The sequence below is a fragment of the Heteronotia binoei genome, unplaced genomic scaffold (assembly GCF_032191835.1).
Source record: "Heteronotia binoei isolate CCM8104 ecotype False Entrance Well unplaced genomic scaffold, APGP_CSIRO_Hbin_v1 ptg000323l, whole genome shotgun sequence".
Classification (NCBI taxonomy): Eukaryota; Metazoa; Chordata; class Lepidosauria; order Squamata; family Gekkonidae; genus Heteronotia; species Heteronotia binoei.
The window spans coordinates 1221899-1248001 of NW_026800017.1; the positions used below are offsets into that span (position 1 = coordinate 1221899).

The 26103-nt window shown below is 41.6% G+C and overlaps 1 protein-coding gene across 5 annotated transcripts in view; it reads right to left on the reverse strand.

Annotated features, from left to right (window-relative positions):
* The window catches only part of LOC132590597 (ankyrin repeat domain-containing protein 6-like), a 108090-nt gene that overhangs the window by 42304 nt on the left and 39683 nt on the right, over positions 1–26103 (reverse strand). For 3 of the 5 annotated variants that reach the window (XM_060263547.1, XM_060263552.1, XM_060263548.1), the window contains exon 2: positions 6885–7138. In XM_060263547.1, the coding sequence (XP_060119530.1) occupies positions 6885–7004 (120 nt within the window). In that variant the 5' untranslated portion in view covers positions 7005–7138. Of the gene's footprint in view, positions 1–6884; positions 7139–7375; positions 7401–8961; positions 9036–26103 lie in introns of those variants that run through there. The other 2 variants (XM_060263546.1, XM_060263549.1) reach the window with 2 other exon arrangements.

Genomic DNA, 26103 nt, shown 5'->3' on the forward strand with positions numbered 1-26103 from the left:
CACAAATGCCTACCAATATTTTCTCAGAAGTTTCTTTGACTGCCTTTTAGCTGGAATGAAGGAAATTTGCTAAGGAGACCAGCACAGGTTCATGCTGCCACCACATGTTTTCTCTTGTATGTTTTATGTATATACTTAATAAACTATAAGTCACACAACCAAAAGTTCTAAGTAATAAATATGGGCCAAGCATATATTCCAAAAGCAATCACAGGAAATCCAGATTTGCTATGTGGACCTTTTCCCCTTGGATCCAGATTTGCAGAGTTTCCAAGCAGAGGTATTCAATGAGAAATTGATAGTTATTCATTTAAAGAGCGTTGTGATTGTTTTGCAGAAAGCTGAAAGTCACTCAGGTTCCAACTGTGCCACTGTGATGTAATAAAAAGATGACTGGAAACACAGGAATCACCGAACATGCCTGGATTCCTGCTCATAAGATGTTTAACAGATTCAAGGATCAAGCAGCAATGTGTCTTGAAAGCATGCTTGAAAAGAGACAGATGGAGTGTAATGGCAGGGGCTCAGTTAACTACTCTCAGCATTCCACAGTTAAGGATACATCAGCCCATCAATCTCCAATTCGGACTTATTTATTTCCCTCACTATGTTCTCTCCAGTGTAATATACGCCATCACATAGAAGTTGATTGTGCCAACAAGTTCATTAAATATATAAATCCAAAAAGGCCTGTGCTGTGGCCCATTGGTTTTTCTGTTTCCTTCCATGTGTTTATTCTAAATAGTTGGCTTCTACTACAGTACACACAGGCCAATTGCTAAGCAAAAGAATAAGCAAATATCCAATATCCAAAATTACTGCTAATATGAACAGAAAAAGAGTGTAGCACCACAGAAAAATTCTAAAAAGAAAAACAGTGTAATACTCTTTCATAAAAAATAATGTGAAAGAACACTGCAATCAATATGAACGGTCACTGTACTTATTATCCTTTTTAGTTTTGTTGCAGAGAATCATCATGACTCTTTGCCCCCACTGTTTACAATTTTTTTATTCTATACATGTATATATTTCTGACAACTGAGGCAGAATCACCTATCTTACCGCATGAAATCTACTTCACAAAGGCTTGTTCATCAATACGTATTTAATATTTATATTTGACAAAGGGAGCTTTGACTCTTGGAAACTTAGAACCTGAAAACGTTATTGCTCTCTATGGTGCTATTGGACTCAAATCTAATCAATATTTCAGACACCACAATTTTGTTGTTATTTTAACTGTAATAGACTGACAGTAGCTCTAAGCAAAGTTACATAACCTTCTAAGTCTGTAGAAGTCAATAGGATTAGAAGGGTGTAATTCTGCTGAGGCTGGCATTGTAACTTAGTAGCTCTCTGGAATAGGCAGAACAGAGAATATAGGTGCTTGGGTGGGGGCAAAAAAGTCATACTAAACAGCAGACCTTGAATTCAGCAGGAGCGCACAGGAGCACAGCTCCTGAACCTTTCTGACGGTTCCCCCTCCTCCTCCCCACTTACTTACCTTGTCCATTGAATATAGGTGCAGCAGCATAACAATCCCTGGATGAGCTCCATCACTTATTTTTCTACAAAATGACCCCTTTTAAACAGTATTTTAATTCGAGTTTTATATATAAACAACAAAATGCGGATGATGGCCTGTGGCCCACGTAGCTACATATCGTCAAAAGGCCCACTTAGGTGTACAGCATCCAAACAGAAAAAGCCAAGCAAAGTGAGTTTACTAGAGAGGCCATTCAGGCTTCCACCCCCACAAACCTCACAAACCTACCTGTATCTAAGCTTTTCACAAAGGAACCCTAAATGACACAGAAAATAAAATCTAAATAGAATCACACATCCCACTGCCCAACCTTCTTTTTAATGCAATTGTTTCTTTCTCTGAGCATTAAAAACTCACTTTTTACCATTTTCTATAGAATATAATTAAATCTGCAAATATAAAACCACTATGAAAATGAACCATGTCACTGTGTTGTCATGTATCGTTTTAGCACTGAAGATCCCAGTGAAGGCTGAAGGCCCAAAGGAAACAGAATCATAGAATATCACCATCACGAAACTTAAGGGAGCTTTCTCCAGCAACCATCGTGTTTGTGCAGGTGATTAGTTGGATGATATGACATGACAAGACACCTGCAAGCCAGTCATCAACTCTGTGGTTAACTTGCCACCACTCCCACAGTATTAGCAGAATCTGTGTGGGATGGTGGTGGTAGCCGCAAGGCTTTTTTTTAGCAGGAACACACAGGAACGCAGTTCCGGCTGGCTTGGCATCAGGGTGTGTGGCTTAAAATGCAAATGAGTTCCTGCTGGGCTTTTTCTACAAAAAAGCCCTGTGTGAAACAATAGTGACAACAGGGGCTTGGTCTAATATGCAAATGAGTTCCTGTTGGGCTTTTTCTTCCAAAAGTCCTGGGTAGCAGCAGCAGCCATAATGCAAAACATATGTCACACACACACCACCGAGCAAGAGGCAACATGTTACACACATTTCTGGCAACAACTGCATTACAAGTCAGTTCCAAAACATTAGCTATCTCCATTCAAAGCACCCCTCTCTGCCCTTGCTTACTGAGCCACAGGGATGGATTAACAATTAGGCCTATGGGCCCCTGTGCCTTTAGGGCCCCTGGGCCAGCTTTCTCCCCTGGTTTTCCCTCTGCTTGCAGCCTTCCCAGCCTGCACACATAGCCTGCAACTAGGGTTGCCAAGTCCAATTCAAGAAATATCTGGGGACTTTGGGGGTGGAGCCAGGAGACTTTGGGGGTGGAGCCAGGAGACATTAGAGGTGGAGCCAAGATCAAGGCTGTGACAAGCATAATTGAACTCCAAAGGGAGTTCTGGCCATCACATTTAAAGGGATGGCACACCTTTTCAATTCCTTCCTTCCATTGGAAATAAGGAAGGATAGGGGCACCTTCTTTTGGGGCTCATAGAATTGGACCCCCTGGTCCAATCCTTTTGAAACTTGGGGGGTATTTTGGGGAGAGGCACTAGATGTTATACTGAAAATTTGGTGCCTCTACCCCAAAAAACAGCCCCCCCAGAGCCCCAGATACTTGTGGATCAATTCTCCATGATTTTCTATGGGAATAAATCTCCATAGGGATTAAAAGAGTTCCCAGCAGACATTTCCCTCCCCTCCCCCCGCTTTCTGACCCTGAAGCGGGGGGAGGGTCTCCAAACCGGGGGATCCCTTGCCCCCACCTGGGGATTGTCAACCCTACCAGCAAATGAGTCACTCTTTGCCCCACTTGCCTGGTATGGCAGATGCTGGTGTGATTGCCAAGGTTACGACTCTCTGCCTCTCCCCCACAGCTTTGGCAAAGGGGCTTTTGAAAAGGGGGCTGCAGCGGGGGCTGCAGACAGCGGGGCAGCCACTCCAACTCTGAGTTAACTTGAGCGGGGCCCCCCAAGATTTTGATTCCACATGGTTTAATCTGGCAGGGCCTCCGCAGGGTTTAATCCAGCCCTGCTGAGATGAGTAACAACAGCAGTGGAGTGTGGGAGAGGCAGGCAAGGCTGCTGTCACAGACAAGCTCGCAAGTCCTCCTAGTTCGATACAAGAATGTCACAAACCCCCACTCATTTGGCCCACTCACTGCCCTCACGCTGCAGATTGCCTGTGGAGTTGATCTCGTGGGTCAGAATCCATGAATGGGTCACGCTTGACCTGCAACATGTTTTATCAATGGCATCATAACCACTATCTTTTTATTAAATGTTTCTTTGTCTTAAAAAAGAAAGAAAAATCAGTGAGGGAAGGTGGCCAAAGGAAGAGGAGGCTGTATTGACACTGCTGTGTACTTTGTGTCATCAATGCATGATAACCTACTGCTGAAAACTCCCTCTTCTAGGCAGCTATTTCAGAAGCACTGTCTCCATTCCATCTGGCTGCCCTACAAAGAAAATCAGGAACTATTTCTATTTATTTTTCATAGGTATACCTTACACTCCACTTTGTACAAAGCATCTTTCAACAACAACAAAAACCACAGCATAAAAATTATAAACAATAATTAAACATCTAAACAAAGAATGTGATTACCAAATGAACAATAACCTTCTCCTCAAATAAAGAACAGCAAATAAACTAACCACATTTCCATAACCACACCCAGTAAAACATAAGGACGAAAATAATCATCATCTGGTTTCTAGAACATAACTTGAAAATCAATAAGGTTTTAGGTCCACAAGAACATGGGAACAGAACAGCCTGACACAGCTTTCTGAATATCCCAAGAAAGGGTATCCCAGGACCTCACTGGACAAATTGCTGCAGAGAAAAAAATGCAGTCACTGAAATATATTGGTACATACGTTAACTCTGGTTTTAATGATGTACTGGGTTTTTGTTGTTGTTGCTATTACAATGAGGCTTTATCATGTCAGTTTAAATTTGATAACTACTTTGGTGGCCTATGTAAGGGCACAAGGTGAGGTAGAACTTTTGTAAAAAACATTTAAAAAAAAAAGGTCATAGATCTTGTGATGCTAAGAAACACCACTACAAAAGAGAATGCTTCAAGCAAGTGAAATGGGTCAGATCTGAGCATGGGTGAGCTTTTAATAAGAGTGGTGAGCCTTAAAAGTCTATGGGTCCCAGGCCATAGAAAGCATTAATGGTTAAAAGCTTCAACCTTGAATTTCACAGTGGATGATTAACAATTATAAGTAAGTCCCATGTTGCATGCAAAGTGTGGATAACAGGGCAATTTAACCCCCAACATCTCTATAATGCTATTTAGCCATCATTGGTTGCTCCATGTATTATGGCATATTGGGAGACATAAGCCCCCCAGCCTCCACCTCTGCCCCTGATGATACACCATAAGGCAGCAGGAGAAAAACAATGAGAAAACTGACATAATGGAGCTTCAGTGGAATCCCAGAGCATTGTGCTAATATGCTGACACCACTTCTGAGTTTGCGCTTGGCTGGCAACCCTAGCAGTCTGTAGTTTATGACCAGCTGAAATGCTGATACATGTATTTATCACATTCATGCATCATAACATTACATGTTTTAGATGTACAACTAATACATTTAAGTTTACGTGCAAAAGATATATGCCAGCTTGCCCACACACTTAAGGATCTATAAAGCAAAGTTAAGAGTAAACACAAAGAGGAAATAAGGAGGAAAGAGGAAGTGAGGACATCCTTAGGGTTCTGTTTCAATGCACAACGGATTCAGAAATTACATTTCAAAATACTCTGTTCAAAAGCAAAATCTTGTTTAAGTAAATGATGCTTGATATCATAGGGGTAATCAGAGCTTTTTTTGTAGAAAAAGCCCAGCAGGAACTTATTTGCATATTAGGCCACATCCCCTGATGTTTCACACAGGGCTTTTTAATATAGAAAGTCCAACAGGAACTCATTTGCATGTTAGGCCACGCCCCTGACACAAAGCCAGCTGGAACTGTGTTCCTATGCGTTCCTACTCAAAAAAAGCCCTGGAGATAATCAGTGTATCTCTGATGTCCCCAACATGTCTGGACCCCACAGCAACCTAGTACAAAAACACACCATTAATAACAGATGATAATTATTTTAATTCAACTGAGGCAGCCTGAGTTAAGGCTACAAACTCTCAGTAAAAAGAACTTGACACTAACAATGAATTGGCCACTTCACACATCACAAAGATTTAAAACCCATATCACCACAGGAAAAGCAAACCGTTCTCAAGTCTTTCACTCTATTTAGACAAGGTAGAATAGAAATGTCTGAATAAATAAATACAGGTTGGATAGTTGTTGCTCTTCAAACAAAATACGGCTGAAACTTGGAAGTCTCTTGGAATACTGGTTTGAACTTTTACAGGTTACAGGTTACTGGTTTGAAAGCTTACAGGTTTGTTTTATTTTTATTTTTTGGAAATCACAGCTTCAGAAGGATTGGATGAGGGCTGGATATAGAATACAAGTGTGGGTTACTATTTTTCCAGCAAAGCCCCACAAAGACAATATTTGCAGCATTCAGTGAAACATTCATGTTGGCTGAAGGTTTCCTGTATGTTTCCTCAATAGACAAGTACCAGATGGGGAGGGCAACCTGAAAAACCAATGCAGGGAGGGAACAATTAACCCCTGCTCCCCCCACCCGCAACCAGGTCATGGCCCCTCTGTGAGTCAAGACCTCCATCCATACAGCTAAAACTTACAACAACAACAAAAAAGCACCCCACACTGAAAAGCCAATCACAGACCTTCCAGCATCTCATCTGGTTTTACCCCTAATGGCTAAAAAAATAAAATAAATTTAAAAACACCCAAACATCTGATCTCTGAGGTTTGAAAAACATCAGCACTACAAAGTATTTATTAAAAATACCCAGAATCTCACTAACCATAAGAGGATCCAGTTTTCATCTGCAGCCCTGCTTCCCAAAATATACTATTTATTACTGAAGTAACATTCCCTAAAATGGTGCTGTTCTCCCTTTTGATGTGTACATGGTAAGGGTTGGGTTTTTTTTTTAATCAAACACCAAAAAGCTCCCTCCCCTTCTGAATTTTCTCCTTCCACAATAATTATTTTGCCAATGCAAAATGCAAGTGTGTACTTGGAAAAAATATGATTCTTTCATTGTTAAGTAACTCTTGTCAATTTTTAACTGTGGCTGTTTTCCTCCTCCTGGAGTAAGAAAAACAGCAGTAAAGGGGGGAGGGGGGCAAAATCACGACTTAACTAAGCCACATACATACAGCTGCAAAAAAAAAAGAAAGAAAGAAAAAACAACTCCCCCTCATCCACATCCCTTCTAAGAACAATTACATTTTCAAAGCCTGGAGAACATTTATTAGATAGAAGGATTTGGGAGTGAGGTTAGTTCTGTGAATTTGTAAGGAGTTTTTCCCCTGTTACCTTGGTAACGGCTACCTTGGCACCCTTGTTGATAAGCTGCACAACATTATCCACTTGCCCTTTATATGCAGCTATGAGAAGGCGTTCTGAAAGCACGGCAACCACATCCTGCTGGCTCATGAATGGCTTTCAGGACAAGCAGTGGACAAGCTCCTTCAGCCCAAAACAAAAGCTTCACATCAGTCCAACGGCAGAACACAGAGGGACCCCAGTTTGGTGGAAGGCTGGCTCCGTTGCTATGCCATCTTCTGGATCTGTAGATTAGGGGAGTGGAGAAGAGAAACCATCAGTCACATCTTGGAAACGAAACAAAACAACTGCAATTACTCCTTCAGAAATCCTCTCAAAAGCAAGTAGGAGCCACAAAGAATTGCTGGGATTTTGACACGCAACAAACAAGAACTAGACAAGATAAGACTTTTGATACATCCTACTGCTCATCCAAGAGTTTAGCTATTACTACAATAAATAAAAAGTACTATAATCCTAACCCCAGATTCCAACAATGTGGGAAACACGAGGTGAGCCTCTGCACTGTCCGGGAGCCATCCTTCTTCTCCCATTTGCTCCAGGATGCTCATTTGCAAGCTTGCTCTCCCTCTGGAGCTATTCTCATTAGTGGGCAGAAGTGCTGTGTCTCCTCCCCTTTTGATCTGCTCACTTTCACAGTATGAAACCTCCAGCGTATTTAGGTACCAATCAATTACCCCATGCCTGAATGTCTTCCAACTGGAGCCTCATTATTGTTAAGCACATCGTAAAACTGACTCAGTCCACCCTCTCAACAGTGTGTAGCTGTATAGATCACTTAACAGAGAGTATGTCTCATGAAAAGCAATTAAAGAGCAAAAAAACAGAGCAATCTGCTATTCCCTCTACGAAGTGCCAGTGTTGAAAGGCTGTTTTGCCACATTCATATACCATGTACAATTTCTTTTTGCTCTGAATTTCTTCATGGGTCTAAAATAAGGAAGGCAGACAAAACCCACAGAAATTACTGCCAGTGCCTTAATCATCCACACAGACCTTGGAAAACTGGTTCACTTGCTTTGCCATGGGAAACAGAGTCTTGATGTCTTGTGTGAGACCAGACTACCCTCTGAGTTTATATCCAAGTAAAAAATAGAACCCAGACTACACACTCCCCCCACAAAAAAATAAATTGTTCATGGATATAAATGATAGTATCTAAACTCAATTACCCCAACCTAGCTAACTATATAAACCAGGGGTGGTCAAACTTGCTTAATGCAAGAGCCACATAGAATAAACATGGTATTTGAGAATCACAAGAGGGAGGGAGGGAGGGAAGGAAGAAAGGAAGGAAGGAAAATAAATGAGAGAGAGAGGTGGAAAGAAAGCAACTTTAATTTTAAATGCATTCTCCAAGCCACTGGCTGGCTTGCCTTGGATAAGTGATTTGAAGCAGGGGTGTCAAACATGTGGTTCAAGGGCCGAATCAGGCCCCTGGCAGGCTCCTATCAGGCCCCTGAGCAACTGGCTGTTGTCTGCTTCCTTCTCCCTCTCTCTTGGTTCCTTCTGCACCACATCTTGGCTTTGCCAGGCTTGCTCAATCACACAGGAACTATAGGGGAATGCCTCTATTTTCACCATTAGCTGAGGCTCCACCCTTGGGGAGGAAGGGAGGAGGAATGCCTTGCTTTGCCAGGCTTGCTCAATCGCACAACAGAGCTACTGAGCCAAGTCTCTCTTCCTTCTATTGGCCGAGGCTTCTCCCCCTCCTGATCCCCTGGGGAAATAGGAGCCAGAGCTCCCTTTGCTCGGTTTCCTGGATTGTAAGGGAGAGATACAAAGAAAGTCCCATTAAGACCAACAAGCGCTAATGTTTTAAGCATGTTTTATTCTTTAAAAAAAAATCTTTCATTGTGTGAGTCCTTTACGAAGTTTGTATCTCTGCTACCTGGCATTACATTTTACGACACACACGACCTGGCCCAACACAGACTCATTTATGTCAGATCCAGCCCTCACAACAAATTAGTTTGACATCCCTGAATTAGAGCATATTAACTTTCCATATAAGATAGTTCAGAAGTATATGAGGTGATGCACTTACTGTAAAAGTGTGTCAGCAGGTATTCAGTTCAAAGCTTTGGGAAAAAAGGAAGCTTCCTCCCAAAATCTGTCAGCCTGATCAAACAGCAAGATTTGAAAATGAAAACATTCTTTTCAGTCACTCATGAAAACAAATTGGACTTAGCTATGAAAGCACACAAGTGTACTTGAACTGACAATACAAATTAGTCATGTAGACCCACATCAATGAGAGATTGATGTAATCACCTTCCAAAAAATTAAAGCCAACAATATCCCTCAATGACTCATTCATTGTTGCAAAGTAAAAAAAGCATATCACAATGCATCAAGGCAGGATAGTTTTTCATCCCATCCCTGATAGTCCATCTGCTAGATTTTGGACAAGCTGAAGCTTCCAGACTGTTTTTAAGGCAGTCCCACACAGAGTGCATTACTGCCTCCAGGCTCCTGTTAAGGACTTCCACAGAATGAGAATGTAATTCACAGCAGAATGTAATTTACAGCAGAAAGAGATATAATTTGCATATTGGTGGCACCTTACTCCCTAATCTCCTAACGATCTTTCCCAACAGTTTCATTTAGAAGTTAAGCAGCATAAAGAACAAGATGGAACCCTCCAGGTTCCCATCATATAAATGCCATAAGGTTGAGCAGAACCACTAAATCATGGTTCCCCCCCCCAACACAGCCAGTCTCTACGGACGGATACCACAATTGATGACACTGAATGCTGAGGAGAGTCCAAGAGGATCAACATGGATGCAGTCATCCTGCCACTGTCTTGGAGAAGACCATCAGTCAGGGTGACCAAGGCTATTTCTGTCCCAAACCCTAGCCTCAATATTGACTCAAACAGGTCTAGATAACCACTCTCCTCCAAGACTGCCTGAAGCTGAGTAGCCAACCAGCTGCTCAAGCATTTTGCCCAAGAACTGAATGTTGTTAACTAGGTATTAGGGGTGTCCAGAGATACTGTCTTCAGGAAGAATTTCATGATTGCCTCTTTCAAGGTGATTATTACTGCACACTCCCTCAGAGAGGCATTTATTACCTCCTGGTCCCACTCAACCAACCTAGTCTGGCCTGATACCAACAGCTACAAAAGTTAAGGATCGAATCTAGATGTTGTGGGACAGACACTTCTAAGCAGCCCTCCTTCATAAGCTCTCACCAACTGAAAGTCATTCATATAACTAGGACCACACTGCATTCTAATGGCATCCTGCACCAACTGCAGAATCTACGTCATTACAGATGCAAGCAATTTGATTCACAAAAGCATCAGAGCAGGGCCTGTATGCCTTCCAGGTCTACATTATCAGGAGCCTAGGATAAGACAGTATCTGTTAACATTAAAATTAAATTAGCTACAAAAGGTGACATGCTCATATTCTGTCATATGGCCTAACCAATCTGCCCTCACCCTGCTTTTCAGTGGCCAAATAATGATCATGTACTCCGCATTTCTACCTTACCATCTTTGTTTTTGGGAGGAGCAAGCTAGTACTATTTTTCTGCAAGCATCAAGACCAGGATTGCAGGAAGCTACTAGACAGAGACAGGGAACAAGGAGCCAAGGATAAGGTCAAAGGAAGATCCAAGAGCTGGTACCATAAAAGCAGAAATCAATGATACCGAATTGTCAAGCAGAAGCCAGAATCCCATGGAAATCCAATGGTCAATCCCAGAAAAGGAGATGGCAAGACTACACTAATCATTACCCTAGGTCACATGAAAAGGCAAAGGTCAAAAGAAACAGAGTAGGAAAGATCAGCACATCAGGACAGAGTGGTAATACTGTAAAATTGATTGGGAATCCCCAAGCCTTCATTGGGGCTTTGTAGTAATTCTTGCAGAGAACCTCTCATTCTGTATTTAATTTCTTTAGGTGCTCCATACAGAATGATAAAACTATTGGGGCAGTGGGTTGATTTTAAAGCAAGAGAAGATACCCAACCATACAACCTTCTGAATTCACCCATGTTCTAGTGGTAGCAAGTATGCAAATAAAATTACTAAGTGGCTAGGTAAGTAAATGTTATGTATATGTAAATGCAGCAGAGATAAAAAATGCAGTGATGCAAATGTATTAGCTTTAAAAACAGAAACTTTATGTTCTATTAAAAGGAGGGTTTACTGAGAGTTGAAAAATAACAAACAACAATACAGGAAAAACATCCTGCCTGTCTACTCTGTAACCTACATGTTTACTCTGAGACTTCTAAAATGATTAGTGATGCTTGAACAAAGGACCATAAATTGAAACTCAGTCCTTACTCTCCAGTCCAATGTACAGATTACCCAACTGCATCCCAATACTGGCTAATTATGCATTTTGTCACCTAGCTCTAGGCTTGCCAAACCCCAGGTCCCAGTAGGGGGTCTTCCAATTTTGCAGGCTCCTTCCCGTTCCCATTCAACTGGCTGGTGGAGGGGAGCCCTGCCTCCACAGCCACCATGTGCCTTTCAACTTCAGAAGGCTTTAAAAAGGTCTGCTTTTTAGACAGTGTGTCTATGCCTGTAAATCTAGGAGCCAGGCTGAATGGGTGAGCTGTCAGAACAACATGGCTGCTCCCAGTGACTTGTGAAACTGTAAGTAAGGAAGGAAAGCAGCCCAGACCCTCTGTTTTATAATCTTTTCAGAAGTCATTTGCATAGCAAAGGGTAAACTAGAATCTTTGTTTTCCCTGTGTTAGTCCGAAGAACTTGGAACTTCAGCAACTCATGCGTAAATTGTCCCAGTGAGACCACAGAAGTGTGGGATTGCAAACTGGGGTTTTTTTGGGCTGCTCTGTGTGTGTGGGGGGGGGGAGAGAGAGAGAGAGAGAGCAAGAGAACTAGGGTTGCCAAATCCTCTTCATCCCCCAGCAGGTAACAGTCGTGTGTGCCATAGAGTTTTGCCTCCCAAATGGCTAGAGCGTCTGGGGAAACCATAGAGTTTTCCTGGAAACGCCTAGAGCGGCCCCGCATGGGCACTGTCATTTTGATGATGTCACTTCCGGGTGACGTCATCACGTCAGCGACATGGAGGAAGGTTCCCCACGCTGGCCCAATGTGGGCCAGCGGGTTGAGAACCTCCCAGGTGGGAGATTCCCCGCCCGGATTGGGGGGTTGGCAGTCCTAGAGAGAACACAGAACTTGCAGCTGTTTGAGGGTGAGGAAATAAAGACTGTATTCAGGGGAACTGCACTGCTGTATTTTTACTTATTTATTTTAAGGAATGTGAAAGTCTCCTGGCTCCACCCCCAAAGTCCCCAGACATTTTCTGAGTTAGACTTGGCAACCCTACCTAGCTCTGATGGCAAATATGTGCAGGCTATTCTATTGGTCTGTAACCTTAAGCTAGCCAAGACATCATCATGCATTAAATGAACAGTTGATTATTTCATGACTTCAGGGAAGGAACTTGCAAAAACCCAACAGTAAGTGAGATAGATCAAGATAGGTGCTACAGTTAGTCTGTCTGTAGCAGTAGAAAAGAGTTAAGAGGACCTTAAAGACTAACAAAATTTGTAGTAGGGTATGAGTATCCGAAGAAGTTACTCACACAAAGTTCATACCAACCACAGATGTTAGTCTTTAAGGTGCTACTGGACTCTTACTCTTTTCACACGTGAGGGTAGTAGAAAGCTGACTAGAATGCATTCCTGATGAAAGGGTATATAAAATTAATTGGAACATAGAACACAGGTTGGATAGAAGTCGGAGGGTGGGGGGAGGAGATGGAGGAAATATGCGTGAACAAGGCACAAGGGATTAGAAGTGCAAAACATTGACAGACAACATTTAGACTGCAGCCAGAGGAGTTTCAAAAATAGGATGTTTAAATGAGCCAATATACTGGGAAGTTGGAGACAGCCACTTTTATGTAACCAGGATGTGCCACATGGTTACAGGTAAGCAAGGAACACTACTAATATGGCTGTGCTAGAACCATGACACCCTATTGAGCACCTGGCCAGGTCCAATAAAATACCATCTTATTCTATAAAATGGGAAGTGTAAATGCACCTATGGATCAATATACACATAAAATAATTGAGACCCTTCAAACCACTGCCTTTATTTAAAAAAAAACAACCTCTGCTTTTGATATATAAGAACTCATCATTATGGAATATGCAATCAGTGCTGTCAAGCAAGTTTTAGTTAAGTTTCATAGCTTTCTATTTATGAGCTTTTTTTCCAGTTTCACTGCCAAACTGAAAAAGATTTTATTTGAAAAAGGACCTTCTGTTGTCAACAGCAACACTTCCTGTGCAATATCAGCTGGCCGAATATCGACATTAAATTCTGTTTCTCTAAAAACAGAAACATAAGCATGCCGAAACAGTTAATTTTTCTCTAAGGCAGTTTTGTGTTAATTATTCATATTGTCTCCAAAGTTTGCAGAGCTATAATAATATAATTTAAGCAATATAATATGAAGCTATTTGTAAGACATTAAAACACACACACATTTTTGTTACCTGATTAAAATTATGATTATGATTATTATTTTGATGGAAATTTTGCTTGCAGGTTAGGGCAGGATATAAATCTAAAAATTGAATTAAACTAAATTAAAAATGATTGTTTTAAGGTCTTCAGTCATTCTAATGTTGACCCACCTTCACCAATTACATTGATGATTATTCACATCCAATTCAGTAAGACCAAAAATCATAGAATCATAGAGTTGGAAGGGGCCATATGGGCTATCTAGTCCAACCCCCTGCCATCTTGAAAACAGGTAAAATCAGCAACTGCCTGTTTCTCTGGGGAGGTTCCCACATTATGGAATGGTCAACCTAAGGCTATGAGGAAGGCCCCTATGGTTTTGCAAAATGTGCAAAGCAAAATTGTTCAGGAGGGCAATCTCGTTGAAGAGGCAGAGCTATAGTGCAATGAATCGGATCAAGAGGTGACTTTTATTAGGAATAAAACTTTTCCTGCACCAATTGTCTTACCTTAAATAGATATGTTTTCTTATAGTGTTCTTGGTGTTTTATTCCTCTTCTGTTCTACAGTCCCAGATAAACTGCATTATTTTTGTATTACTAGGAATTTTGCTGATAGATTCAAATGTTGTCATATTTTGTAATCTGCTACTGTAACCCGCCTTGAATTCCATTGAGAAAGGTGGGTTATAAATAGGGTTTTCAGCTCCCTTCTGGCAACTGGCAGGGGAGGGCAGGGCTTACCAGGAGCAGCAGGGAGGCTCATACAACATACAGCTATGTCTCTACATCACTGCCCACCAGTGTTTCCTCTAAACTGAGTTAGCATGAGCTAGCTCACAGATTTTTAGCTTCTAGCTCACACATTTTTGTCTTAGCTCAGGAAGGATGACCCCAGAGCTCACTAATTTATGAAGTAGCTCACAACTTTAATGCCAGTAGCTCATAAAGTAGAATTTTTGCTCACAAGACTCTGCAGCCTAGAGGGAACATTTCTGCCCACATGACCTGTAAGTGATGTCATCACATCCACAATGTCAGGTTGATGCTCTGGTATTTAGGCAAAAACTCTATGGTAAATTTGGCTTCTACCACAGAGTTTTTGCCCAAATACCAAAGCATTGCCCTGACAGCCCAGACATGATGACTTCACTTCCAGGTCATGTGGGCAGTGACATAAATATGTCACTGCATGTTGGATGGATCTCCTCCTTTTTTTGATGCAAGTCCTGCCCCTGTCAGCCAGCTGATCAGCAGTGGGGAGGTAGGGCCCATCAGGAGGGGACCCTCATCTCCACCAGGGGATCTGGCAATGCTATTCATAAATGAAAACAATCAAATAAAACATGGGAAGGACTAATAATATTATAGTAAAAAGCTTATAGGAAAGACCCATGTAATTGTCCACATACATGGTTATGGCATTTATACACATATTACAGCTGTATGGATAAAACCATAACAGGGGACCTTGTAATGTAACTGGGCAGGGGTTCCAAAAACAGAACTGTGGGTAAAATATGCCAGTTGTATCTACATCTGCTACCTCTCTCTATGAGGCAACGGTGTTATCCTCTGGTGCTGACACCAGTTTTTTCCTGTATTTTTTTGCCCTCCAGTACAAACTAGCAATGCAATCCTAGGAACACTTTACTTGGAGTAAGGCCAGCTGAATAGCCCTGAGTAAGATTCTGAGTAGACCTGTCTAGGATTGTACTCTAGGCAATGGTTTAGGAAAACTGCATAAATCCCTCCCCCACCCACAACAATTCCAATTCATTACTTTTCAGTCCCATAATTACAGTAATAATAAAAACTGGAATGAAAAGTTGGCTATACAATATAGGGTCTATTTTCATTGTAGCTAAAGGAAAGCCACTTAGTTTACATCATGGCTGAGGTTAATATGTTATTCGATTACCTAGGGCACAGAGCGTTAATCTCAAATTGTATGCCTATACTTTCAAAGAATGACACAATATGAAAAAGATTTCACCAGACGCATGAAACAGCATAGGGCCCAAAACACCTCTGGTGGCCTAGGGTGCTTTTTTCCCCTTCTGCTCGATCAAGTCTTCCCATCTAATATATGCAGTTTTGCTCATTAGAGTGATTTCCCCCTTCTTTATAAATGAGAGAAAGCAACTAGGGCAGGTGCAGACCACCAGCCAGGAGGTGGTATTGGATTCCTGCCAACACTATCTGCAGACCACTTAGCATAATAAGGGAAACACAGACTGTTTTAACCCCACCCGGAAAACAGAAGGTCAATAAAAAAATAAACTTGTTTTTGTCAACCCAAGCAAGTTTGCTGTTCTGCCTCCAGTGTGGAGATATATTTGGCAATAACAATTTATACCTCTGACACTATATGCAAGGGCTTTTAAATACAGTAATATCTGATTCATGCCCCTTTCCAAATTACACAATGTATGCTGAGCAAAAGGTTTTAGTAATTTTGTTAATCTACGCAGTCAACTTTTATGTATCTAGTTTAGCAACCTTTCCTATCTCCAAGCAGAATCCTCAGATGCTATCGCAAACTCCCCTACGTTATCGGACTACTGGCAAGCCTCACTAAATATGAATCTGCTCACTATGGGTCAGCTGCAATAAATGTGCAGATAAAACATTTTGTCTGAGATCTTCCAGCAACTGTCTAATCCAGACATCAGACTCCCTCCCCCCTCTGTCTAACTACTGTCCTGTTTTCTCCAAACTTTGATTTAGTCCAAAAGAATTTGAAGGGGGGTAGGTGTGGCAGTGAGTAGGCTGTAAACACCTTTTTAATGTGGTGTCTTCCACACACAGGTTATCTGGCCAGTAGTGTTGCCAGCCTCCAAGAGGGCCTGAGAGCTCCTTTTTCTAAACTGATCTGTAGCTGGCAGAGATCAGCTTCCCTGGAGAAAATGGCTGCTTTGCTCTATGGCATTGTATCATGCTAAGAACACTCCCCTCCTCAAACCCCAGTCTCTCCTGAATTCACCCCCAAAGTATCCAGATATTTCCCAACACAGACCTGCCAACCCTAGACCAGAGTTCAATGCTCTTTGGAAGTGGGTCCCCCCTGCCCTTCCCCATAGCAATGTGGTACATTTGTGCACTTCTGGGATTTTCCTCACTTTTCTTAAATTTTTCTGAAATCTGCTTTGCTTTGAAGTTTTGGAAAATATCCCAGTAAAGCTGAGATGGCTGGTGGGGGTGGGGGGAATTTAGATTTCTCAGCTTCCATGGCAGCCATTTTCTCTGACAGCAGCAGCCATTTTTCTTGATCATAGCACACAAGTTAAAGAAATGCAAAAAAATAAAATGTAGTTTTGACTGTGCTTTTAATTCTTAATAGAAGTCCATAATCAATGGCAGCAAGGCTGCTAATCCAAATAAAAGAAATAACTATTTCAGTGTAAACAAGATAGTAGCCAATATCTCCATATGTTATGTGTCATTATTTATTGGATTTGTTAATTGCCCTATCCCAGCTCATGCTGGGCTTTGGGCGATGTACAACAGATATCATAAAGCATATACAAGTTAAAATCAACACAATAAATTAGATTTTTTTTTTTCAAAAAAATCGCAGATGCTACTGTATGAGTTTCTGTTTACACTGTGGACTACCACAGCCACATACTGGGAAGTGGGGAGAGAAACTTACAAAGCATCAGGGGGAATGGGAAAGAGGAGGAAATAAGTGCCATTAATCTTATTAAATCCTTATAATTTTATGGGAATATTAAGAACAAACATATTTCAACGGTTTATAGTAGAAGTGGTTATTTGTATTAAATTTTACTAATATTTTAAAGAAATTAATGCTTATAATTTTATGCAAAAAAAACGCTGACAAAATATTAATGAATTAAAAAAGGAAAAGGCAAGTGGGAAGGATTCTCTTAGACTGCAGAACAAAGTATAGCTAAGATCTAAACCAGGGATGTCAAACATGCAGCCCAAGGAGGGGTCTTATCAGGACCACGAGCAAATGGCTGTCATCTGCTTCCTTCTCCCTCTCTTGATTCCTTCTGCATCACAGGCTTTGCTAGGCTTGTTCAATTACATAAGAGCTCTGGAGCAAAGCCTCTATTTTCTCTATTGGCTGAGGCTCCTCCCTTGGGGAGTAAGGGAGGAGGGAAAGCTTGCTTTGCCAGGCTTTCTCAACTGCACAGCAGAGTTACTGAGCCAAGCCTCTCTTCCTTCTATTGGCTGAGGCTCCTCAGAGCAAGCATTGTCAGTTATCAGAAACTGTTAAATAAAATATTGCAAGAATGCTAAATGTTTTAAGCATTTTTGTATTTTAAGTTAAAAATAATATCTTTAATTGTCTTTGCCTGTGTCCTTTATAAAGTTTATATCTCCACTACCTGGCATTACATTTTATAACACGCATGGCTCAGCCCCACAAAGTCCCATTTATGTCAGATCCAGTGCACGCAACAAATGAGATCAACACCCCTGATCTAAACCACATTAGAATCAAATTTCCCCCTAAACAATTGAGACAAGATATCCTAGCATCGGATGAAGCTGCTGAACAAACATTGTTTTGGGTGAAGGGACAGTTCTTACATTATTTCATCAATTCCATGTGGGGCCCTTCCTGCTCCTACTAAAAGAGCTAGTTAGGGTTGCCAGCAGGAATACATTTGCATATTAAGCCACACTCCATGACATCACCATTGTTTCATACAGAGCTTTTCTGTAGAAAAAGCCCAGGAGGAACTCATTTGCATATTAAGCTACACCATCTGACACCAAGCCAGCCGGAACTGCATTCCTGCTCAAAAAAAAGCCCTGGTTGCCAGGTTCCCCTGGCCACTGGTGTGTGTGTATTGGGGAGAGAGGTTCGATTGCCAGCTTCAGGTTGGGAAACTCCTGAAAATCTGGCTGTGATCTCCAGGAGGACAGGGATCTCAGTGGGATACAATGCCATTGAGAGTACCCTCCAAAGCATTCATTTTCCCCAGAGGAACTGATCTGTGTGGAGATGAGCTGTAATTCCAGGGGACACCCAGGTCCTACCTGGAGGCTGGCATCCCTAGAGCTAGTGCTGCTTGTATGAGGATTCATATATCCCAGAAACTGAGAGGTCACAAAAATACCTACTAAAGAACAAAAACACAGGACCCAAATTATATGAAATTGTATAAACATTTGTAACAATAATAACACCTCAATTAAATGTTACATAAGATTTTGCCAAAGAATCCTGTACTAGGACAGGAACAAACATATCTTAGAAACATAACATATACATAGCAAACATCTGATAATAATCCAGATATTACCTTATTTCAAAAAAGAAGTTTCTCAAAATCATTTATGAATTGTTCACATTAAACATACAACATTCTTAAAGATTACAAAACATCATTTCTTTAAGAATTATGTAAGTATCCATGGAATGAGTTGAACCAAGTCTCCTGTGATCCAGCTTCTGAAGTAAGCTTAAGGGTGTTTTTACACTGACAGTTTGTGACTCTCTATCACTGCATTGGAAACTCACCTTTTACATTATTTAACGTTCTCACAGCTGTTTTGCATCGTTGCTGCCCGAAGCATCTACATTTGTTTCGGTGAGATGAGTTCTGGTGCTGCTGCTGCAACGTTTTTCTCAAAACTAATTCTGATCCGGTCATTTCTCTACAGGCATTTCAAACTTGTATTGTAGAAGTTTTCATGCGTTTTAAAAGACTCCTCCAAAATTCACCACAAGGTGCATTAATTTGCATGAAAACTGACAGCACTTGAAATTTTTACGTTCATTGCTTGCCTCATCTTGTAATTTAAATTTGTATTGTTTTTGCAGTGTTGACATGATTTCCAAGCAATCGTATGCATTTAACTAAGCACTGGTATTCTGCCTGCCCTCTGATCAGAGACCCCCACTCCCCAAATTGAAACACTTTCAGCAAGAAATACACACTAAGCGTCTCAGGGATACAGCTGCATGCTTCCACTATGCAAATGAGCTAGTGTCTTTCAGAGTGGAAGAAAAGAGTTAGAGTAATACACACAGATTCCTTAATAGGATTCGATGCAGAAGAAGAGTGATATTTGCAAAATATCTTACTAGTGGCTGTGTCATCAAAGCCTAGATCTATTTGGTAAGCTGTGCTAGATCTTCTGGTGAGATCATGATAAGGAAACTATCACTCTGAAATGGGATATTACAGGGATAAATGTGTATCACAGCATAAAGTAAGTCATTCTGGCTTAGAAGACGACATTGGATTTATATTCCACCCTCCACTCAGAGTGGTTCTCAATCTCTTTTAACTTCCTTCCCCACAACAGACACCCTGTGAGGTGGTGGGGCTGAGAGGACTCTCACAGCAGCTGCCCTTTCAAGGACAACTTCTGCCAGAGCTATGGCTGACCCAAGGCTATTTCAGTAGGTGCAAGTGGAGGAGTGGGGAATCAAACCCAGTTATCCCAGATAAGAGTCCATACACTTAACCACTAAAAAAAACTGGCTCTCAGGCCAAAAGGCAAAACATCCATTTTAGACTAGGGTTGCCAATCCCCAGATGGGATCAGGGGATTCCCCGGTTTGGAGGCCCTCCACCCACTTCAGGTTCATCAGAAAGCGGGGATGGGGGGACGGAAGTTTCTGCTGGGCACTCATTATTCCCTGTGGAGACCAATTCCCAAAGGGAATAATGGAGAATTGATCTGTGGGTATCTAGGGCTCTGGGGGAGGGGCTGTTTTTTTGAGGTAGCCACATCAAATTTACAGCATAGCATCCAGTGCCTCTCCTCAAAAGACCCTCCAAGTTTTAAAAAGATTGGATCGCGGGGTGCCCCTATCCTTCATTGTTTCCAATGCAGGGAAGGCATTTAAAAGGTGTGCTGTCCCTTTAAATGTGATGGCCATAACTCCCTTTGGAGTTCAATGATGCTTGTCACAGCCTTTCTCCTGGCTCCACCCCCAAAGTCTCCTGGCTCCACTCCCAAAGTCCTCAGATATTCTTGGATTGGACTTGGCAACCCTATCTTAGACCAACATTTTGTTCCTCACAGTAGTCAGCAGCATGCCTCTGATAACCATCTTAAAAGTAGGCCAGGAAGATCAGCTCTTCCTGTTTTAGTCCCCCAGAATTTGGTATTTAGAAGTATTGATCCTAGGAACTGACTAATGACCAGTATATACTTTCCCCAAAACATTTGCTAAAAAAAAAAAATTCATATCAACTGACAGATGTTAATTAATCTATGCAACAGACAATGTTATTGGCTTTATCACTGCACAGCAGTGGGGGAGTTTAAGGCAAACAACAGCAATAAAGAAATGTATTTATTGTTTATGCAACTACAATTGGAACAGCAGAGCAGTGACCTTAAGTACAAGACCCCACAAACTGCTTGTGTGAAATTATGGAGTAGAAAACACAGCTTCAGTTTACTTACAACCAAACAACTCGCAGATTGCTGTATTTCACTTTTCAAATGGTTAATGATCAAGCCATAACTGAAATATTAATCCTCAAGAGGAACAATTATCCTTTCTTTTCCTTTCATCCCTTAAAGACATTTCTAGCCATCTGTCTTTCTTAAGCAATGAAATATAGATGACGAAAACAAATGGTTTTAACCTATTTTCAGTACCCAGATAAACACTGAAGAAGTGAGCAGTGACTCACAAAAGCTCATACCTTGCCACAAGTTTTGTTAGACTTTAGGGTGCTACTGGACTCTTGCTCTTTTTACCAGATAAACAGAAAATAGTAGCTAACCATTTCAGTAGCAATAAAAGGGTGTAACATGCCTACTGTTATTACCTCAACTTACTTGAAATTATGTAATGTTCCCTAGTTAAGAATTCACACCATTCCTTATTGATATAGCATATTCAGCTGCCTTTGTCATGCTTAAAGTAAAAACTAACAGTCCAATCTCAAACAGATTTACCGTACATTCTTTTAAAATCACTGACAAATTTATTTACAAGGATTTAATGTTGTTTAGGACTGCAATGCATTATTGCTAATTGCAGGGAATTACTTCAGGTATCAAAACAAGGATTTTCTAAATGGTCAAGAAATTATGTTTTTACTCATTAATTTAACAACAGAAATACATAAAATTGGAATAGGAGACAAGAATGGGACAGAGGTTGGGGGGAGGCAATCAGCAACAGCATGATGTCACTTCCAGGGAAAATCCAGTCCTCTCCAGAAATCATCAGGAACTCTTAGCCCAATTTTGCATGAGACCTTTAATTCTGGTTTAGCCCTATCTCTAAGCTGACATTCTACACTAAAATAATAGAATCATAGAGTTGGTTTATCTGATTCTATGATTCTAGTGTAGAATGCCAGTTTGGGGACAGGGCTAAACCAGGATTAAAGGTCTAGTGCAAAATTAATTGTTTTACCACACAGTTTCCAAAGATTCCTAGAGAGATGTGATATTACTTCTTGGTTCTCCTTGGAAATGACATCATGCCATAGGCCCAATGGACATGCAGAGCAGTTTTCAATTTTCTCTAGAAGGATGGAAGAGATGGCACAACCTCAGCTCCTGGGAAAGGGAGATCTATAACCAGGTGTCACAGCTGAAAAGGCTCACCCATGAGTCAAGAGTGCCCAGACAAAAGGTAGCCTAATTTCAGGGCTCAGGTTTAGGAATGCAAGGTGTGGCCTAGCAACCAAGTGGCAGGGGCAACCGTGGGGCACGGGGGGACGCTGTAACCAACAGCATATCACTTCTGAGGAAAAAAGAGGAAGCAAAATTACTTCCAAGAAAAACTAGGAAGGGACATCAATCCTCTCTAGTAAAACTAGAGTAAAACTATAGTAAAACTATGATTTCACCATCAGTTTTACTATAGAGCTGCCAGTGATTCCTAGAAAAAATAGATGTCTCTTCTGTTTCCCCCTCAGTACTAACATCAAGGCATCATCAATGGCAAAAAAAACACTATTTCTTCCTGTTGGCCACAGCAGCAGGCAACAGGAGCCGGAGACAGAAGGCTGGCAAGCCTACTCAAGTTAATTGATATGGGAGAAGATTGTCTTTTCAGTACTGTGGACATTTTGGCTTTAAAGTTCAAAGCCAGCACTTTGAACCAGGTCCAGAAGCAAATGTAGTAGTAAAAACAGGTTTATTATGACATGTTCTGGTAAAAACACTCATTGCAGTATTTTTAACAAGGTAAAGCTTCCAAACTTTTTTTTGTATTTATACGTGTGCATGTGCATGTGTGAGTGTGTGCACCTGGAAATCATGGAAACTTCTGGTGACTGACCCCTACTGGGGGCATAAAGAATATTCAGAGAGGTGACTGAATAAAGCCTGTCTCTATTCCTCCTGACTTCTGCTATTCCAAGGAGGTCTCCCATCCAAATACTTGCCAGAGTCAACCCTGCTTAGCTTCTGACACCTGACAAGATTGGGCTTGCCTGGGCTATTCCAGTTTAAACAATTTTGAGGACAGCCCTATAGAGTTGCCAGATGGCAGTGTGGTCTTTATGCTTACTGTCCAGGAAATAACTTAACAAAAGACAATTGCATGTTTGGTTTTTTTAATGAACAGTTCCAAGAAACATGCAGTTCCAAAGGGACAGACTTGGGGGGGGAGGGGCTCATGGGCTAAAACAGAGAACAAGCAAGAAACAAAGGAAACCCCCATCCCAGATGCTAGGTCTTGGCTGTTGGGGGTGGCTGGTAGAAGACAAATGGTGGCTGATACTAGCATTTCCAACATTCCCAACCTGCAAGGAGGAGATGAAGCTCCTTGTTGCATAACAAAACGGTCTCTCCCTCTCCCTGAAAGTCATGGACAGTTTTACTGTCCATGTGTTGAGGAGGACTGATTTGCTGGCTATTCTCTATGCACAGGACCAGATCTACATGGTTTTTGAGGGGAGGGCAAAATTAAAAAATGTCGCCTTCTTATGGGCCCACAGAATAGAATGGACTCCATACCCAATTTGCCCCCCCCTCCAGTGGCGCTCGGGACAAGCACCCCCCTCTGTCCCCCCCCTCCCCCCGTAGATCCCCCCCCTGCCCTTATGCAGCAAGGCAGAGAGTTTACTTTGCCTATCTGTGTTTTGTTTTGGTCTTTCCACCTCTCATTTGGCAACCAGCTTTTCCTGCCCACCTCACCCACCCCCTCCAAGCTGGCTGTTTCTTCTGGCTGCCATCTGGGAAAAAGCAGTTTTTTTCCAGTGGGAGGCAGCTGTAAAAATGAAAGGGGGAGCACAGTTCAAGAAGTGCTTAAATTCCCATCATACCCTATAACAGTCATCCCAACAATGGTGACATTCTAGGCTGACCAGAGATGGAGGAGGGAGCTGTCACTGCTCCAAAATCAATACAGCAGTTCCCCAGGCTTCCTCGGGAGGTGGTGGGCTCTCCTTCCTTGGAGGCTTTTAAACAGAGGCTAGATGGCCATCTGACAGCAATGAAGATCCTGTGAATTCAGGGGGAAGTGTTTGTGTTGTGTCCTAGGCTCAAATGGGAGAACTGTTACTTTTGGAGGGAACTGTTACTTTTGGAGGGAAGCCGAACAAGCCAGAGCTTGAACTCCACACCAGGGTTCCAGAGAAGGCCTAAGCGTGCCCAATCAGGGGAAGGATTGAAACATAAGTAGCCAATCAACATCCAGGCTCATACTGTACCCTGATAGGCCCTTAGGGCCCTGTAAATAGCCAATCCATGTAGATAGTTAAGGACCAATCAGAAGGGGGAAAGAATTGTATAAAGGAGCGGGAAGTTTGAACAGAGCTCAGTGTGTGTGTGTGTTCCTGAAGTAAAGCTTGCTGAAATCACTCTCCGACTCTGGTCTCTTACTGCGCCGATCCCAGTACATTACAGTTTGTGAGTTTCCTGCATTGTGCAGGGGATTGGACTAGATGACCATAGAGGTCCCTTCCAACTCTGTGATTCTAAATCACTTCAGAGTCCATTTTCACTGCAGAGAACCAGTCTTGTTTTTACCGTTCCTTCCCTTGAAGAAATGGCAGCTTCAGAAGGTTGACTCTTTGGCATGATATTCCCACAAAGCTCCCTCTCCTCTGCCCTGCTCAGGCACCACCCTCAGTCTCCTGGAATTTCCCAAGCCAGAGTGGGCAGTCCTAGGACAGCCCCTGCTGGGAGACTGGGGCAAGGAAACTAAGAGAAAACCAACTATGTGGAAGCCTCATTGTCACTGTGCTCTATTGGTAGCTGCAGCAGTAACAGGGAAAATACGCAAGCCTGTCCTTGCTTGGAAAACGGCAAATGACTACTAGTAATACCAGCAAGAAAACCCACAAGAGTTCTCAGGAAAACTCTGACAGTCACTCTTCTCCGGGAGCAGAGTATTTCAATAGGATCCCCACTGCGGCAGGGGAAATATGTCTAAATTCCACTGGGTCGACAAATGTCCTATGAATTCATCTCTTGGGCACCCTTGCCATTTTGCACAGAACACCAGCGCCAAATCCAAGCTATAACTGGATGTGTACATGCAGCCAAATATTGAGACAGTCCTCGAATTGTCATTACAACCATGACATCTTGATGTGTTCTGGCAGCAAGGATTGAAGAGAGAAAACCAAAATCCTGTAAGATTTAAAAACATCAACAACAACCCTGGGAGTTTCCAGTACCCACCGAAGACAAACTGAGGAAGGAAAACTGTTGGGCAGCAGGATGGGGAATAAAACAACAGAACCCCTAATTGGTCCTGTGATCCCAGCTCATTACAAATCCTCATAATTCGTGACTGTAATACATTGTCCTGACGTTGGGTGTTTTTACATTCAGTTTGATCCAGAGTTTTAGAGTCTTCAAATCGCCTGTCATTGTTCCGCTTTAATTATTTTCCTTTTACATTTAAGCGTTTCAATTTTTTTTGGGGGGGGGGGGTGTCTCTGATCAGAAGGCAGACGGAATACCAATACTTAGTTAACATAAGAACATAAGAGAAGCCATGTTGTATCAGGCCAATGGCCCATCCAGCCCAACACTCTGTGTGTCACACAGTGGCCAAAAAAATTATACACACACACTGTGGCTAATAGCCACTGATGCACTTCTGCTCCATATTTTAATCTAACCCCCTCTTTATTTAAAACAATTTTATTATATTAACATATGGTAACAATCAATTCTTGCATTATTAATTACTTCTTTTTATCTATCCCATATATTTCTTTTCTAACCCCTCCTCCCCCCATTACTTGACCCCCACCAGTGTTGTATACTTAAAATACTAATATTTAAAGGTACCCTTAACTAATAAAACAAAAAATTCTATTTTTCTTTCTTTTAAGACTTAATCATTATCAAAAATTGTCCAATGTCCTTTTATTTTCCACTATTTTTCTATATAACTTCTAAGCTTCTTCCACTCCAACTTAAAAGTCTCTAGATCATAGTCTCTTAACATTCTTGTCAATTTGTCCATTTCACTCCATGTTATAACTTTTATAATCCAATCCCATTTCTCTGGTATTCTTTCTTGCTTCCACAACTGCGCATACATGTCCTAGCAGCTGAGTGCAAGTACCAAATTATAGTTCTATCTTCTTTTGGAAATTTTTCCATATATAATCCCAACAGAAAAGTCTCTGCAACTTTCTTGATTTCATATCCCAAGATCCTAGATATTTCTTGTTGAATTATCTGCCAATACTTTTTTGCTCTTTCACAAGTCCACCACATATGGTAAAAAGAACCTTTATGTTTTTTACACTTCCAACATCTATCTGGCATCTTTGCCAACTTTTTAGGAG